Below are 18,355 nucleotides of genomic sequence, written 5' to 3'. Positions count from 1 at the left end.
ACAGGACATATGCACGTTGTACTCTTTTTCCTTCGACTAGGGTTTTTTCCTAGCAAGGTTTTAACGAGGCAACATGAGTGCATTACCCTTATGTCCCAAATAAAGTTGTACTCTTTTTCCTTCGCTTAGGTTTTTTCCCACTGGGTTTTTCCAAGCAATGTTTTAATGAGGCAACCAATCTAGGGACATGTGGTCTCCAAGGGGGAGTGTCGTAAAGTATAAAGTAGTGGAGCCCACTTACTATTTGTTTGTAGACTTTGGTGCATGATTGAATTGTAGATTCACGGGTGTGTATTGTAGATTCACGGGTGTTATTCACCCTTTTCCCTATAAAAGGCTTCTCTCTTATGCAAAGAGAGACCACGATCTGAGAAGAAGAGAATAGAGGGAAGAAAGAAGAAAATAGAGTGAGAGTCAGAGAGAAGAGAAAGAGTGGAGTCTATCTGAGGAGAAATTCTGTCAGTGTAAACAACACAAAGAGAAATATAATTCCACTCCCAATATTACAGTGGTACTTCTCATCCTCTTATTATTCTAGTTTTATAACATAAATATTAAACCAGTTATTTGTTACTTAATACTTATTTTGTGTAGTCTATTTGAGCCTAGTTAGGTTTGATTACTTTACTTAAGGTCCACTCCTTTTGTAACCTAGTTGTAACCATATATATTAATTTCTTCCACGAAGAAGAAGAATACATATGTAAAAATATTGGGTACATAAACAACAATATGTCTAAATATTTTCTCATCCCTGTCACGGATGTTCGCATCAAAACACCTACTTTCATAAGCAAGGTTGGAGCCCAAGGGAGCTTTCAGACAAATCCTCATACAAAAATGTTTGGGAGTAATGAGTTTGAGGTGCCTTGTACAAATACTCTTACAAAAATCCCTATCTTGCAGCAGCCTTCTGAAAAACTGATATCTCAATTTCCTCATTTTTTTCAATTCCAAGGTGTCTCTCGATATCACTCTTCACCCGGGACCTCTATAATCTTTCATGCTCGCTCATGCTCGCTTGCAATGCAAGAAAACTAGTGGGCAACGCGCGTAAGTGAATTTTTCTTCCTTCTTTGCTCTCCTCTCTCTACAATTCTCTCTCTTGGCTCTTGCACTTGTGCCCCTGTTAAAGGAAAGAAATTGGTCAACTATTGTAATTAGCACAATCCTAGTGATTGACTTACTTAGAATAGATTTCCTATTTACCAGGAATAGCCTTTGCAATCTGTATAAAGCTTGTACATTAGAGTCTCATTGAGATCAATACAAACACAAAGAATTCCATATTCTTTCATGGTATCAGAGCACCAATATTGGCGACTCTGCCTAAATGTCTTCCGCCACTACAAACCAACCAACCAACACAGATCACCAACATGGGTGACAAAAAATCATCCGAACATGAAATCAACATATCCGATCCACTCACCCTACACCATTCAGACTCAGCCTGCCTTGTTCTCGTTTCCAAGCCTCTCGAAGGCCATAATTATGGTCACCACTAAAATCAAGGTACCAAATTTTTTTGGATTGATCTATAACCCTGGTCATCACTAAAATCATATCTTCCCTTGAAAACACCTTAATGCAACGAGTTATTTTAAGCTCTGATAAACATGTAAGGCATTCAGCACTTGTTTGTTATAATAGAATCATGGCCATATATTCTTGCATCCATCCGGTGGATTATGCAAAAATTCCACTACAGCACCTTCTTGTGATTTGAAACTGAATGGTAGATGGATAGAGAGTCCATCTAGAAACCATATGCATCCATGTCATAGAAGTGATGAAATACTAATTTTATTTTTCTTTATGTGGAAGATGCAATCATTCTTGACCGTTTTGATGGAAACCTCATAAAATGTGTAAATTTAATATAAGGGAGAAGTTAAAGGAAAATTTATTTGATAAGCTTCCTACGAACTTTGTTCTCCAGTTTGGAGATATTTATAACTTAATATCCAAAGAAGCCAAAAAACAATATGAATTGATAATTTGATATTTTGGAGGTTTGTGTCTTATGGTGAAACTCACTAAGTAAAGTTCTAGGTGCATAATGCATTGAGATTGCAGCTGAGACAAAAAACTAATATCAGAAAGGACAATATGTGTCTTGAGTTTGTAAAGCATTATAATATGCATAAAGGACTATGACAAGCTTCGGACCTGAATTTTCTTGCATAGAGGAAGACGCTAGATCCAACAAAGGACTATAGTCTCGTAGCTTAAATGTAGATGAAGTCATCAAGTTGGTATTAAGCATATCAGAGCTTTCCAGTGCACCAACGGATACAGAGTAGCTTCTGCAAGCGATGGATGAGCGCACATTGTTTCCATTACCTGGGCAAGTGAATGGCGGAACAGGCTTGGATAATGAATAAAACAATTTGTGTTCTATAGTATCAGTATCATCTGTTGTATGAGGTCTCACAACATCCACAGCCAAGGTATCTTGAATTATTGCAACCTTGCAAGGTATCTGCTTAAGGTAGAACCTCAAATCCCGTCTAAGGTGCCTGTTGAACTTTGCAAGTTATTTTTTAAGCTAATTTGAAACAGAAAGAGAATTTAACAGAGGCATGCTCATAAACACACACAGGGGATATAGAAACAAATAGAAAGTTGGATGGTACAAAGACAAATGGGAGGCTTTCTTTGACAAATTGGAATTGTTATTTGTTTTCAGTCCTCCAGATATATGCGTGTGTATATATATTATGGCAACATAAGCTGGGAAAGTATATGTAGAAAATAACAGAGTACAAACGTGATATACTTTGATGACTAAAGAATCCATAAATATCATTCCTCATCAAGACTATTGATGGAAATATGCAACGAAGTAAGGAGTCTGAGGTTACGCACCAAAGAAGTTTAAGGATATTTAAAAGATAAAAATGTGGGAGAAAACTTTTCCAATATGAGCAGTTTTGATCCAATTTATGGTTTAACTTTTGAGTTGACAACGAGGACGACAATTATTTACTCGATTCAACAAAAATATCGCCTCAGTGGATTCTTAGTTTAATAGGCAATTAATCTTTGACAGAAAATCTGAAAGTACCCATTCATATTGCACAATGACCATCAACACTAAATTGGAATACTTTCTAAACCATGTACCAGAAAGCCAGAGCATGGCGATATTTATATACAGGGCCATATTCTAGTAATATTTATTGCATGGAAAAATGACAGGACTATAACGTCACGGAACCCATTTCCATTTGCAGTACAGGATAAGAGATCTAAACTTGAAAGATCCATCATAAATTAGTCTCGTCTTCGAATTTAATTTTTTTTAATAATCTAAAGGGGAGAGAATCAAATTTATGGGCGAAAGGAATTGAATTCTGAAGGAATGGTTTTCATAAGCAAATAGAGAAAAAGGAACTACCTATCAAGCACAACCCATGCTGCATTACAGGCCATAATCTCTTGCAAAATAACCTGTTTAATGGGAAAACCAGCAGTAACTTTGACTTCAACGCTGACCTGAATATATCAAGGAAACTAGTGTGGGGAACAGTATAGCAATATATTTAGGAGAAAAAAAAAATTTCTTAATTTATATAACAGTGGCAAAGTGGAAACTCGGCATAATCACAAAAACAAAAGCAGTATTCAAGCAGCATCATCCAGTTTTTCTTTACCTCTCTTTTTTTTAGAACTACTAGTGACAGAAGTCAGAAAGTGACCACAAAAATAAAAATAAAAAAAAAAAAAAATTGGACACCTTACAGTCACTATGTTGATTATAATGTTGCAAAGTAACAGAATATGTCCACTAAGGTAGCCCGACCTTTCAGATTCTCATACAACATTTAGCTCAAATTCTTAGATTAGGTATGTCATCGTATTTACGTATTGCAAGATTTTCTAGCATGAAAATAACTTTTTGCAATTTTGGAAAGAAACTATACCAAAGATCTAGACACATCTGGTTGAGAGAGAGTTAACACTCCACCAATCTAGGAACATAATGAAAGCACAAGTTCATAAAACAGTTAAAATAGAAATTCTTAACCTCAGAGAATATATTACCCCTTGATCTGCACACTTTTCGGCACTCGGAAGAAGCATGTTAACATACATGTCAACTTTCTTTGTAACTTCTTCCTCCACTGCACGAATGCCTGTTCCAAAAAATTCGGATGGTTTTGAATGATATCCCACTGTTCCAACAAAGGCAAGAAAAGCAAAGAGACTAAATATCAGCAACAAGCACACTTACTTTTAGAATTTCTTGCTCATATTAATGTTATTGCAGCTGCAGATAAAATGAGAGAGCATCCACCAAACGAATTGCAGAATATTCATGGACACAGATGCATATTGGATGAATGAACCACAATTAGATAGAAGATATTTGAAGGTGCATGTAGGATCAATGGTGGCAAAGTTGTCTCTGGTCTATTTGACTTGCTTGCTCCCTATGAGAAAGATTTTCCAGTATGTGGTTATGCCTCTTATAATTATTAATCAGCTTTGTCAAAAGAAATTTCAAGGACATGGGTGATGAAAATTTTTAATGCAGAAAGGAAAATTAAAGACGAAATTTATAATATAAAGTCTATGTTATTTGCATCTTCATAACCAACCAACCGATCATGTGAAAATGAAATTCATAACAAATTTATACATTCAAAACCAATTAAGAACAACTCTAGTTCATGTAGACAATTCATCAAACACTTACTGGGGTGAACCACCCTGTGCAAGACGCCCAGGTAAATGATGGTACCTCCTGAATGTAAAATGTCACCCCTCATTCGAAGACTATTGACAGTGAGCGTAAGCTCCAGCTCACCCCTGTCCCTGGTCGCATCAAAGGCAATAACAACATGGGACGGCGTCATTGGGCTCACCATGGACACTGTTTACAATATGTCACAACAAGGTCTGAAATCTGAAGCTTGTTTTTAATGTTACGGAGGTGAAAATGCTATTTAAAAGATGATTTTTCAGAAGGCTTAAAAATTTAAACTTGAAAGAGATTAAACCCATTTTTAGATTATGATTTCTTGGCCAATGGCAAGGGTTGTCCAGAGTCCTGAAAAAAATTCTTTCAATTTTTTTTATTTTTATTTTTCTTTCGAAGCTTCTCTGTGCTCTTGCATTGGAGAGCAGATGCCTGATGCCCAGGAATAAATTCCATGGATATTCTCTGATTATACCAAAAAATGGCGCGAAATGCTGCCTTCAATAGGCCCAATCGGATGAAAGCAAGGAATTTGGGCATTATGTTGGCTTATGCTTTCTAACAGCTAGTGCTGTGTCGGCTAAATCAATGATTCCATCAAGCATCGGAGACTATCTTTAAATTTTGATTACTGACCCAGTCATGTCCTGCTGTCAAAAACATTGGATTTTTAAAACTACATAGTTGATGTATAAATTTAAAACTACGTAGTTTTAATTTTTTTTGTTAGCATATTGGTTTAGTAACATATCAGCACAACTCTAGCAGTACAAATTTGGCATTCCAAAACAATTTATATAACTACGGTTAAATGAGATTGGAAAAAATATATTCGTTAACTATATAAAATAATAGGAACAAGATGAACTCTTACTCTGCTGCTTTTCTTCATTCTTCTCCTCTTAGCACTAATTTGTTAAATTGTCAGTATAATCTTCAGCTTCCATTTCCCAACAGAGTAATCTCAATATCAAATAAATGTCCTTACCTCTGTGAGGCTGTAATTGGTCTGCCTTAAAAGTATATACATGGTTCTGTATCCCAATTTTACTACATCCGATCACAGTCCTCACACCTTTAAGTTTCATGGCTTTCCTGACTCGAACCATACTTTCCCATCTTCCTCGCATTTCATATGCTTGAGCGAGCACTAAATAAGGTAGAGATGACTGTGCTTCCGACTGCATCATCCTCTGTGCAACTGTTTCAGTGAGTTTAAAGTCTCCATGAATCACACAAGCACGAAGAATCAATTCCCATATCATGGAACTAGGTTCGTAAGGCATTTCTGCTACTATATCTATTGCTTCTTTGAGTTTACCAGTACTACTCAACAAATCCACAACAGACATATAGTGCTCGTCCTGAGGTACGATTCCATATTCCTTCTCCATGGATAAAAACATTGTCATTCCCTCATCAACTAAACCCCCAAGGTTGCAAGCTAATAAAACACCGGCTAGTGTTAATTTATCTGGTGCAATGCCTTCACTAATCAATTCCTCGAAAACGTTCAGGGTCTCAAATACTTTACCATTGTGAGCCATGCCCATAATCATCGTGTTCCAAGATGTCAAATCTTTCACACCCACATTTGCAAAGATTTTCATGGCATAATTTATTAATCCAACTTTACTGTAAAAATCAATAAGTGAACTAGCAACAATTGGATCTGACTCGAAACCTAACTTAACAACCAAAGAATGGATCTGGCTACCCAACTCTGCTGGAAGAAAAATGGACGCAGAATTAAGCAAACTGCTAAGTGTAAACTCGGTTGGCCTCAGGTTCTCCCTCAAGGTCAACACAAAAAGCCGCACAGCATCCTCCACACAGTCATGCCGTGCATAGCTTGAAATCATGGAATTGCAAACAGCTGAATCCCACCATTCTAGTTCTTCAAAGAGCCGGATTGCATCCTCCAATCTGTTGCACTTGGAGAACAGATCAATAGCAGCACTTGATACAATGCTATTAGATAAGAACCCCACCTTCAAGCAGAAAGCAAATATTTGCTTACCCTTTTCCAAATTAGGCAAGTTACAACAAACGTTGATAACAGATGATATTGTAAACTCATCAGGTGAATGCTTGGTGCTTCTCATCTGAAAGAACTGATCTAGTGCCAGCTCTGCATACCCTGATCTATGACAACCCGATATCAAAGAATTCCATGAGATAATATCCACCTCCTCCATAGTGAAAAACACACCAAAAGCATAATCCACACATCCAAGCTTTCCATACATGTCAATCAAAGAATTCCCGAGTATCAAATTTGATAAATTCATACCATTCCTAATCATACGACCATGAATTTGCTTACCATGACAGGAACACGTCACAAGCGACATTACAATTGAGAATGTGTACTCACTTGGTCTCATACCCGCGATTTGCATTTTTGAGAAAAGGCAGAATGCATTATCAAAAAACCCACCTGAAACACAACCTGAAATCATCGAGTTCCAACTAACTACATCTCTAACAGGCATTTCAGCGAACATATTGTGTGCCCTTTGAAGCTCACCAAATCGACAGAACCCTTTCAAGCAAATGTTCCAAGACACAATATTCTTATCGGTAATCTCATCAAACACTTTCAATGCATCGTACAGGGTGTTACCAAACCGAAAGTAAACATCGAGACAACGGTTACCCAGAAAAGTATGGCTGTTAAACCCCACTTTTATCAACTGGGCATGTATAACTTTGGAAAAATTTAAAGATTTTAGTGACAAACAGTGATCAATTAGATGAGAATAATAGGAGAGAGAGGTTTTATGAAGCCCAAGAAGTTGCTTAGAAAATGAGTGCATGCAAACTCAGTGCTTCTATGAAATACAGAAATTGTTGCTTCTGAGCAATGCAGTGTTTAAGCAGTGATACGGTACCGTTGTGCACGTGATTTTGCTGCTGGGTCTGCTTCTTCTTGTTCCATCGACGTAGCTACCAATCGGGAACGAATCAATTGGGAACGCCTTGAATGTGAAAAGCATTAACAATTTTAACGGTAAGTTTCCCTCCAGGGCAAGCAAAGCAGAGTCTCGCGTCCAGTAAGTTTTGTCAAGTTGGGTTTTTTTTAATTTTTTTTTTTAATTTTTTTTTTATAAATACAAACAATCGTCAGATACCAAACCCTTGAAAGTTGCCATCGCGTGAACAATTTTAATGAAGGTTTTGATGGAATGTGATTGCAATGACCAAATTGACCAAAAGATGAAAGACCACAGTAATTAATTTAAGAGTTAAATAACTTAAAAAGTTCAGGGCCCTTTCGTGATAAAATTGATCAATCTAGTTCTTCGAAGGGCCGGATTGCATCTCCGACCTGTTGCATTTGGAAAACAGGTCAATAGCAGCACTTGATTCAGTTATTACTTACTATTAGGATACTCACATTTTCAGTGCACGTCTACATGTTTGGAATTGGAAAATGTGCACGTCTACATGTTTGGAATTGGATGGAAACAGCAAGGACCAAGTAGAAGAGGGTTGGATTTTTACAAATCCAACATATGCTACTATTGGACAGCTGAGATCAAGGTAAATCGCCAGATACCAAACCCTTTCCATATATATGATTTTTACATGAGGTTTTTATCAAAAAGAAGAATTTCGTTCATGGTACAAATCAGAGTACATATTACAAAATACTGGAGACAAGTGAGCTAAAATGCGGCCTCATTAAAACCTTCCCAAAAATAAACCTCGAGATAGGAAAATTTGGCCAAGGAAAAAGAGTACCACAGAAGCTCAATTAAAGCCTATACCCAACTACCCCACCTCCCTATCCTTCTCAAGCAACGGCATCAACCAAACTGGTGCATCCCCTTCTCAGCAAAACCAATTACGTTATTAAATATGCCCTCATGACACCTCCAACAAAAGTGAAAGCACGTTTTGCTTTCAAACTGCCCAACTGCTTCATTCATCTGCGACAGCAAACCAACAAACCTGGAGCAGAACAGCAAGGGAAGAAAATAAAATAAGCAACCAAAGTAAAATATATGAAGGAGTCGAAAAACAAGTTAAAATATTCAGCAAAACAAGTTTAGCTTTAGTAAATAATAACAATAAGCTTCTGGGCCATTCAGTCATTCTTATGCTGACATTTATGTCTTAGATTTTCAGTTTTGTTTTCTGATTTAAAGAGATGGAAGTAACACACATGGCCTTACAGAAAAAGATAAAACAGCATTAACAACAAAGCGCCACCTTAGCACTAACACTAGTATACACCACCAGGTACTCTTCCCAGGAAAAGCACCTCCATTCTGCATTGCAATATCTTGTGATAAAATGATATGCCTCAAATATGTACTCATACTTCAATCCATCTGTGCACAAGCAGACATTTAGAACCACCTACAATAAGCCCTTGTAGCTAATAAAGGATGTGTTTTTCCAAACAGCACCAACATTTCACATAAAAGACCTAGGAATTTGGAACAAACAGGAGGCCGGGGTATCATTGTAAAGCAAAAACCAAACGAGGAACATCATTTGGAATGTAGAAAGAACAAGATCAAAGATAGAATGAGAATTTAAGGGGGCTTACATAGACAGACCTGAAGGAAGCGATGTCATCAAGTTCGTGGAATATGTGCTTCTCGAGTATCAGACTCCCAGAGGATATCTTCTTCAGTGATGAAATCTCCACTGTTGATCTTTAATTGAGGGCATCCTTTGATGACCAACTTTTGGAGACGGATAGGCTTATCTGTGTAAAGGAATGAACGCAACATGGGACATCCCTCAATGATCAACTCCTCAAGAGAAGAAAGGCAGTGCATAATGTCTAAGATATCAGCCAGCTGTTCACACCCCACAATATCAAGCCTTTTAAGTGAATCAAGGTACCTCAGCCCCACAGGCAGGGATTCCAATTTGTGACAGTATAAAATACTTAATTGTTGAAGAGAACTAAACCCTCTCATGTCCTCAAACAGAGACTCCAGATTGTCGCAATCATACATCGTTAGTTGCTTGATATAATTCAAACTCCCCATATCCCAGGGGAAAACCTTAGGATCTCGTAATCCGTTTAGAGCGAGCGTGGAAAGTGAAGTCAGATGGGCCAACGAGGCAAGTAGTAGTTCATCACTGTGCCACAGGGCTAAGTTACTGAGATGTGGAATGGATGGTAAGCCAGTCAACTTACTGCACCCTTTCACTGTTAGCGTGTCAAGGCAAGGGAATGATTCAACTTTTTCATCCAATTTCCATTCCAACAAATTAGGCATATCATAAAGCTCAAGCTGTCTCAATGCTGGGAAGGCTATATCATTACAGTTCTTATAAAAGTCATAACTTATACTGCACACTGCAGGCATCCCTTTTATAAAGAGATCCCTAAGGAATGGAAGCATCCCCAGTGGGGGAAGTTGTTGACAACTGCAGTTGATCAGAGAAACCTTTACTACATTCGAGAGACAACTTGCTATCCAAGATGGAAACACTTTACCATTGTATCCTGTTATATCCAGCACTTCTAAACCCCGGGGTGGCACAAGGCCTTCTAATACTTCAAAAGATAATGCAGCAGCCGCCAAATGGGCATTGCGACCCCATGATAAACCCAAAGAGCGAAGCCTTAGCTTCTGTAGGAGCCCTGCTTCTCGAGCATGTGCCGAATTTATCACATTCTCAAGATTCTTAATGTCTAACCTCCCTCTAAGGTTGAGACCGCGCAGCTCAATTAGTTCAGCACAGTTAGCTTGCTTCCCTAATATGAATGCTGGCAGATTTTGAAGAAAACTTAATTTTCCAATCCCTGATGGCATGTGAATCAAAGAACATGACCTAATATCCAGATGCCTGAGGTTTGTTAAAAGACAAATAGCCTTGGGTAACGCCACGAGATTGTAGCACTCAGAAAGTTCCAAAGTCTGCAAATATTTCAGCTTACCAATAGATTCTGGAATCGATTTAATATATGTATGAGAGAGATCAAGGTATCTCAGATGATTTAAAGTACCAATGGTGTCTGGCAACTCATGAATGCCTCTTTGGGATAAACCTAAGACTCGCAGGTATCGCAAATTTAGGAAAGGAAGAGGGATTCTCTCGAACTTACCGGAGAAGGAAAACAATGTCCGCAATTTCTTAGCTCCATAGACTCTTTCCGGAATTTTTGAACTCCCAGATTCATGAACTAAAGAGATACGACGAACCTTTTCTGAGACATGCAGTGAATCTTTCTCTTCCACGATTGCAGACTCAACCCCAACAACGCACTGTGCAAGATCATGCATTAAATCATGCATCTGGTACTCCACTGTGATACCATTAGGATCTGTCATTCTGTCCTGAAAGAAGGAACGGTGCAATAATTCCACAAAATATTCATCAGCAACATCCTCCAACTCCTCCCCGAAGGTTGATTCAACAAATCCTTCTGCAATCCACAAGCGGATTAATTTCTCCCTGTTGAATGCGTAGTCCTTTGGGAATACTGAACAATAGGCAAAACATTGCTTCAGATGTGCAGGTAGATGATCGTAGCTCAGCTTCAAAACTGCTAAAATATCAGAGTTATCCCATATATCATTATTCATGATAGATAACCACTCATGTACTTGTGTTTTGTAGCGCATTAAGCCACCCAGGGTTTTAATGGCAAGCGGCAGTCCTCCACACCTTCTAACAATTTGCTTACCAATCTCTTCCAATTCAGCTTTCGGCGTCATATATCCAAATGCTAAACTTCCAAAAATACTCCAACAAACTTCCTCAGACAGAGGTTCTAAGCAATAGATGCTACCACGCGTCATGAAACTTGCAATACTTATGTTGCGTGTAGTTAATATAACAGCAGATCCTGAAGCACCTGCACTGAACCATCCCCTCAGGATTTCCCATTGGGAATGGTTTTGAGACCATACATCGTCCAGCACACATAAAAATCTACTTCCCCGCAGCACATCTCTAACAGCAGTCTCTAAAGCATCCATGTTGGATAACTTTTGCGACCTGCCAGTTGAATCACACAAAATCGCTTCAGCAATCCTCACAAGATCGAATTCTACGCCCACAGTAACCCAGATCGTCAAGTTAAAGTGTGCTTTCACCCTATCATCGTTGTAAACAAGTTGTGCAAGGGTTGTCTTTCCGATCCCTCCCATACCCACAACTGGGATCACATTAAGATCCTGATGGTAACTGCCAAATAACATAACCAGGATTTTCTCTTTATCTTCATACCTCCCGTAAACAGATTCATCGGATACGAAAGAAGAAGACTGTGCGTTGACGTTGAAACTGGGGCTTTTTTCGACAGATTTAGAAGCATCAAACAGGTGATATTTACTCCCTACTTCTTCGAATCTTGACAGAAGACCCGTCATCTTTGCAGCGCTTCTGTGCCAGTAGAGGGGAAGGCAATTGCATACCTTCTTCCTCGACTTCATCCTCAACAGCTCCCAATCATCAACCAGACCGTCAGCATCGTAAGCAATGTCTTTGATCTGCATCAGCCAGAACTTGGTCGACTGGTTCTTCAGCGATTGCTCTTCCACTTCAAGAACTACGGATCTGAGCTCTTCTAATGTATCCTTCATCTTTTCCCAGTTGAAGTCGTGGAGGAAAGCATCGGCGAGAGAATTGAACCTCTTAAACAGCACCTTGAGGAGAGGGGACACAACTGGATCAGCCATGGAAACAACTTTCTTCAATAGATTATCAACAAAAAGAAAAGATTCAGAAGGAAATGAGTGAACCTTGTCTTTGTTTACCCATAAATTCTGTCCAGCCCGTTCACCTGCCAACCGTAAGGACCACTCAACCACATCATTACTCACACCATTAGATTAGATCCAGCGGTTCTCGTAGCTGCAAACACAACTAAAAGAAAAAATAATCTAGGTAAAGATTTAGAAAAATAACAAGGAGCAAAAGGACAAATCTACAACAACGAGTCAATAAGATAACTTGAAAATCTGGCCAACAGGTTTGGACACATCTGCAAGTTGCCATAAAATCATTTTGCCTAACTTTTATTCTCAAATGATCACTTTACAAATCTTATTCACATATAATCATTTTGGGACTTGAAATTGCGTAATTGCCCTCCATATATAGGGATGGCAATGAATCGGAAGTGGGTATGTCATTCCTATCCTCATTCTCATTAAGCTTTTTTTTCCATTCTTGCTTTCATACCCGCAATATTCATATCGGGGATTCCCCATCTCCCCTTTTGTTGGGAAATGGGTTTCCTGATCCGCCCTATTACGGAAGTAAAAATCAATATATAACAACTTTGTCGAAAGAAAAAAATGTACTAAGACAAGATAATGAATATATATAATATATACTTATAAGACAATATAAGAATGTTTATATATGTACTGGAAGTTAACTAAATAAATAAGCAGTGTGGCTTAAGATTTGTATAAATTATATAAGTATATAATATAATAATATAAAATATAAAACTAATTCGATACAATCACTTTAATAGCATATTTATATATACTACAATATATACATATATATATATATATACAATCCCCTTCTATTGAGGGATCCCTCAAATAAAAATTTGAGGGACACCCTTTAGGATACCCTACAATTCTTTTCCCAATAATTCAAACCATCTATTTTTTAGGTATTCATTCATAGATCATCCTTACAAAAAATTAGACAAATCAGAAACCGTTTCGAAATCTAATTGTGTCTTACAAAATCAATGAACACAGTGCTTTAAGAAAGTACTAAAATTTCAATAACTCAATTGAGTGGTCACATGATATTGGATTCAAGTGATTTTTTGTAGAGATGATCTTTGAATGAGTATCTATAAAATAGACGGTTTGGATTAGTGAAATACAATCCGAAGTGGAGCATACAAGGGGTGTCCCTCAAATTTCCTTAATGAAAGCTCTCTGGCAGATCTATTCACTCTATCAATAACCGAGCCAGATCTGGTGTATCATAAGGGATTTGTCTTTTTTATTGGATTGGATCAAAAACAATTCTTGAATGAGGTATTCGTTGGCAGCATCCACTAATTCGGAACTTAATTTGAAAATCATATTTCGACCTGGACATTTTCGAGATGCCCCTAATAACCAATGAATGGCAAGTGCTTTTCCTTAGATCTGCCATTTCTTAAAATCTCTCTTCTGATTCAAAATCGTGGTGTAACGTGTATCCCCCTGTTCCAGTCATGGAATATATATCCTAAAAAGGGAGGGTTCGGGTTGGGGATTAAAATACCATCCCCGCCCCTCCCCGAACGTACTCAAAAAATTCCCAATACCCATTTTATGTCCTTCATACTTGATCCACTAGCGTCGAATTCCTGCGAAGACCCTTACCCGCGGAGAAAATTGTCATTCCTATATAAAAGTATATCTATTGTGGAGATATAATTACTTTCGCTCTGTCTCAGTTCTCTCTTCCTCTCTCAGCGGTTTATCTCTCCATCGTCGCTCCACGACCACCACCACTCTGTTTCTCCCTCTCTCGCGAAAACCATCTTTGTGTCAATTTCCCCAAAAAAAAATTCTCAATCTTTATCCCCTACCCAGGGTTATCTCGTCTTACAAATCCAACCCAGAAAAATAAAAGCTTTGCCAAAGCCTTGAATACATGTCCATTAAGTTTTAATCCTTTATTTTTTCTTTCCAGCAGAAGAAATAATGGACACAATGGACGAAATCAGAGTCGATTTGCCGCCTTCTGATAGCATTTACTTCACTGTGGAATCATTACCAAGAAGCTCGGTGTGGATCAGTTCCAAAATGTCCATTCTTGCCGCAGTGGGATATCGGGTTCTTGTCTCGGATCGTTGAAACGGGGCATCCAGGTATTTATTTATAACCTTGCTGTTCTGATTACATTTGGACTTTTGCGTTTCTGTTTTTGTTGAAATCATTTTGTGAGCTTTTCAATTTGTGTATGTGTTTCTTTTGGGATTCTTTCAATTGTCTGTTTCTGGGTTGTTGTTCTATTGCTTCTGTTCTCACGTAGCTGACCAATTGCATATGGGTTTATAGTGCTGGAGTTAAATAAGATATATTAAAGTATATTTTAAATCTTGGAGTGGTCTTCTTTTTTAAAAATGATCAGTTTTCTTTGTAAAGATTCTCTCTTTGTTTATGTGTATGTATATGCATGCATACAGCTCTTGATAATTATCAGAGGTTTATTTCAATTCCTGGATAATCTTTTTTCCCCGATAATTGACAATGAAGTTTACTCATCGAATATTGTGATAGTAATTTGCTCAATCCTGTTTTGTATGACATTCATGCATTGAATTAGAATGGACTATGAATTGTTGTTTGTGGAATGAAGTTGTGGAGGGTTTCATAGAATGGTTGAAAACTTTGGAATGTGAGAGCATGCTTTTAAGTGTACTTGAAATTGAATGAAAATCGACTCTGTGAGTATCATAAACTTGAACCAGAACACCCAATTTTAGGAACTGTTTAGTAGAAAGCTCCTGAGTTCATTGAACTCCTGTTCGATGCAAGTGCATGATCATTATAAATTCTTTGCTAGTTTGCCTGGTAATATGCTATAATCTCGTCGTTGTTATGGGTTATGGTTCTTATGGTACCATACAGTGGTTTCATTATATGGGCGGGAACTGGGATGAAGACTGTGGAAGTAAAATATTGTTTTTCTTGCTTACCAATCTCTGGTTCTAACTTGTGTGTGTGTCACACCCTTAAATATTAATATATAGTCTCTTCACTATAAAAGGCAACATAGGAAATTGGGGATGAGATTGTTGTTTCCTTGACTTAGTATAGTTAAAGTAGGAGTAAAGAACAAAGAATGTAAGCTAAAAAATAAACTCTGGCAATCAAACAAGTATTTTTTTTTTCATGTCTCGACAATCAAACAAGTAGGTTTCACAAAAACGTGGTTTGTTATAACTAATCTACTCCCCTAGTTTGACGAATGATGTATTGTGTTTTGTCCCTGCTGTATGTTCTTCATTTACAAAGAGATTGTGGAATATTAGTTTCATAGTATTTTGTCAGTTTTATTTATTTATTGTTTCGTTGTCTTCTTCTGGGTAGAGTTCACCTGGAGGACTACACAAGTGACTACACTGCTCCGGTTCTGTTGGGGTACTGCATGGTTTATATATTTATGCAAACTTTCATGATCCCTGGTGCTATATTCATGTCCTTGCTTGCTGGTTCCCTTTTTGGGGTTTTCAAAGGTGTAGTTTTGGTGGTTTTCAATGCCACTGCTAGTGCATCTTCTTGTTATTTCTTGTCAAAGTTGATAGGGAGACCCATTGTCTTCTCTCTTTGGCCTGACAAGCTGCACTTTTTCCAAAACCAGGTAAATTCAAATGTCTCCATATCTCTCATTGATACTAACTTCAAAAATAGGAGTGAGTCATTTATTTTTTCTTCCAGGTGGCTAAAAGAAGAGAGGGACTTTTGAACTACATGTTTCTACGATTGACTCCCACCTTGCCAAACACATTTATTAATCTTGCTTCGCCAATAGTGGATGTACCCTATCATAATTGGTCTGATACCAGTTGGTTATGTCACTGTCATGTGTCTTTCACTTCTAAGAAAATTTTGGGTTAAATAATGAAGTTCAATTGTGGTCTCAGAACATCACAAGGAATTATCAGAACTCTACCCAAAACCTGAAGGATTCTATGCTTAAATGACCCAAAATAAAAATCATTACGCAAAAACAGATATGATTGTTATTTTTTGAATAGAGGAAGATCATTATACCTCAACTTTTACAGAAGCCTTTCCGCCCATTCCTTGCTCGAGGGTATTTTGATATAGGAGTGTAAAATGTGATTCCATTAAGGACGTCACATCCTTTTTGTAATATGTTGTAGATTATGAATATATAGTGGGAATGTGGAGTTTTTGTATTGTCATTGTATTGCTCCCCTATTGCATTTGTATTGTTATCGTATTGCCAGAGTAGTGTTGTGGTATTGCTTGGTTATTGCACTTATATTTGTTTTTTATCACCTATTTTTTCAAGTATGTCTTGTGAATGAACTTATAAGGATATTTTGTAAAAGAAAATGCTTGATTGTATAAGGTTATTTTGTATAAGGAAAATGCTAGATCATTATTCATTATCATATAAATAAGGTACAACAAGCACCATATATGTATCTCTTCAATATGATTGATTTGTGTTCAGCTATTGGTGTAAGAATGTGATTCCATTATTGCTTTTTTATTGATTATCTATTAGTGTAAGAATGTGATTCCATTAAGGACATCACGTCCTTTTTATAAATCAAACTCATAGTTTCCCCTGCAACAAATTATATTAATTAAGAAAACCAACCCAAAATCAAGGCTCCACTCCATTGTAATGTCACGTAGATTATAAAGTGGTAACAGACATGCAATACGAAAGCAATACAAAAGCAATAAACAAGCAATAAAGTGACAATAGACAAGCAATACAAAAGCAACAAAAATACAATAAACAAGTTGGGCGAGACTTTTCTTTTCCTTGTGCAATTTGAAAGGAAAAGGGGAAAGAAACAGAAATTGTCAAGGCAAAACTGCAGAAAGAAACAGAAAGTGATTATATCAGAGATTTCCCTTTATATTTTTCTTGCCAATGATATACATACCCTATGAAATTGGAGACATTCTTGACATTGAAAATAGCAAAGGCATGCATCATTTTGCAAACACAATGATGAGATTGGGATATGATGCACATTTCACATTTTCCACCTTTTTATAATGGAATTTTAAATTATAGATACACAATTCTTTAATGATAATGATAACCACCCCAAGCTAAGGACGGCTCGGCATAAATTAATACAACTTCAGTCAGACTATGGTATTATATATATCCCATGAAATACAATATACAAATTGCTGGCTCAAAGAAGAGTAACAAAATTTTGATTCCAAATCCAGCATTTCAGTACATTGCTGGAGAAAGTTGCAACAAATTGATGACTGTAAGTCTGCGACCATCTTCAAGATGAAATTCTTTCCACCATCTTGGAGGCCTGACATAATGCTTTTTGATAGTCACCCACCCTTCTCTAAAAAAAGTTCGTCTTTCCTCCGCAGGAAAAAAGAAAGAAAAACCAAGATCAAGATCAAGATGCCAAACTAAGTGGTAGGACATTAAGCTAATGACTGGGCATCCCTATCCCACAAACTTTGATAGGATGCCACCGGAGCTTAAGGTCCCTGGAGTTCCTCGCAAGTTTATATTTCACATGGTCAATAGTTAAAAACAGAGAAAGCTCCTCTCTAAGGGCACTTCCAGCAGTTTGCTCCTTGCTATGATGCCCCCCGGCCGCGGGGGAGGGGTGGGGGCGCTAGGGCAGCTACTAGTCACGTGAATAGTGGCTGCCCTTGCCATATTAAGCAATGTGTGTTTTCAACAATTGCCTTTTGCCATGGCAAATACTTTTTATTTTTTTATTTTTTTCATAATTTTTTTTTTTACTTAAACAATTAATTTGGATAATTTTTTCGGATAAGATTTTTGGGTTCCTACGTGTCAATACTATTCAAATTGGATAAGATTTTTGGTCTTAAATTTTAGATAAATTTCAAAATTCAAAATTCAGATAAATTTCAAATTTCAGATGAATTTCAAATTTTAAATAAGATTTTCACCATTTAAAATTGCGCCACGTGTCATCTCTATCTA

General features: G+C 37.3%; 3 protein-coding genes across 7 annotated transcripts; all 3 read right to left on the bottom strand.

Moving 5' to 3' along the window:
* Positions 1-731: 731 nt before the first annotated feature.
* Positions 732-7,651, bottom strand: LOC117613460. Its single transcript, XM_034342065.1, has 6 exons — positions 7,603-7,651; positions 4,706-4,882; positions 4,051-4,181; positions 3,404-3,501; positions 2,173-2,522; positions 732-1,126 (listed from the first exon to the last, which is right to left on the bottom strand). Exons 2-6 carry the CDS (start codon positions 4,875-4,877, stop codon positions 1,038-1,040), a joined length of 840 nt encoding a protein of 279 aa, XP_034197956.1. The 5' UTR covers positions 4,878-4,882; positions 7,603-7,651; the 3' UTR covers positions 732-1,037.
* LOC117613459 (pentatricopeptide repeat-containing protein At1g43980, mitochondrial-like) lies at positions 5,145-7,672 on the bottom strand. Its single transcript, XM_034342064.1, has 2 exons — positions 5,583-7,672; positions 5,145-5,355 (listed from the first exon to the last, which is right to left on the bottom strand). The coding sequence occupies exon 1, from the start codon at positions 7,525-7,527 to the stop codon at positions 5,617-5,619; it is 1,911 nt and encodes a 636-aa protein (XP_034197955.1). The 5' UTR covers positions 7,528-7,672; the 3' UTR covers positions 5,145-5,355; positions 5,583-5,616.
* A 577-nt stretch (positions 7,673-8,249) lies between these two features.
* On the bottom strand, positions 8,250-12,589 carry LOC117613461 (putative disease resistance protein RGA3). Of its 5 annotated transcripts, XM_034342070.1 has the most exons (3): positions 12,430-12,589; positions 9,280-12,333; positions 8,250-8,665 (listed from the first exon to the last, which is right to left on the bottom strand). In XM_034342070.1, exon 2 carries the CDS (start codon positions 12,268-12,270, stop codon positions 9,298-9,300), a length of 2,973 nt encoding a protein of 990 aa, XP_034197961.1. In that variant the 5' UTR covers positions 12,271-12,333; positions 12,430-12,589; the 3' UTR covers positions 8,250-8,665; positions 9,280-9,297. The 5 variants fall into 5 exon arrangements, with proteins under 5 accessions (XP_034197961.1, XP_034197959.1, XP_034197958.1 ...); XM_034342068.1 differs by lacking the exon at positions 12,430-12,589 and having other exon boundaries at positions 8,250-8,676; positions 9,270-12,423; XM_034342067.1 differs by lacking the exon at positions 12,430-12,589 and having other exon boundaries at positions 9,270-12,423.
* Between the last annotated feature and the right edge of the window lie 5,766 nt (positions 12,590-18,355).

This window comes from Prunus dulcis, unplaced genomic scaffold (genome assembly GCF_902201215.1).
Source record: "Prunus dulcis unplaced genomic scaffold, ALMONDv2, whole genome shotgun sequence".
Lineage (NCBI taxonomy): Eukaryota > Viridiplantae > Streptophyta > Magnoliopsida > Rosales > Rosaceae > Prunus > Prunus dulcis.
The sequence above is the reverse complement of the archived record's forward strand: the minus strand, read 5'-3'. Positions and strand labels throughout refer to the sequence as shown.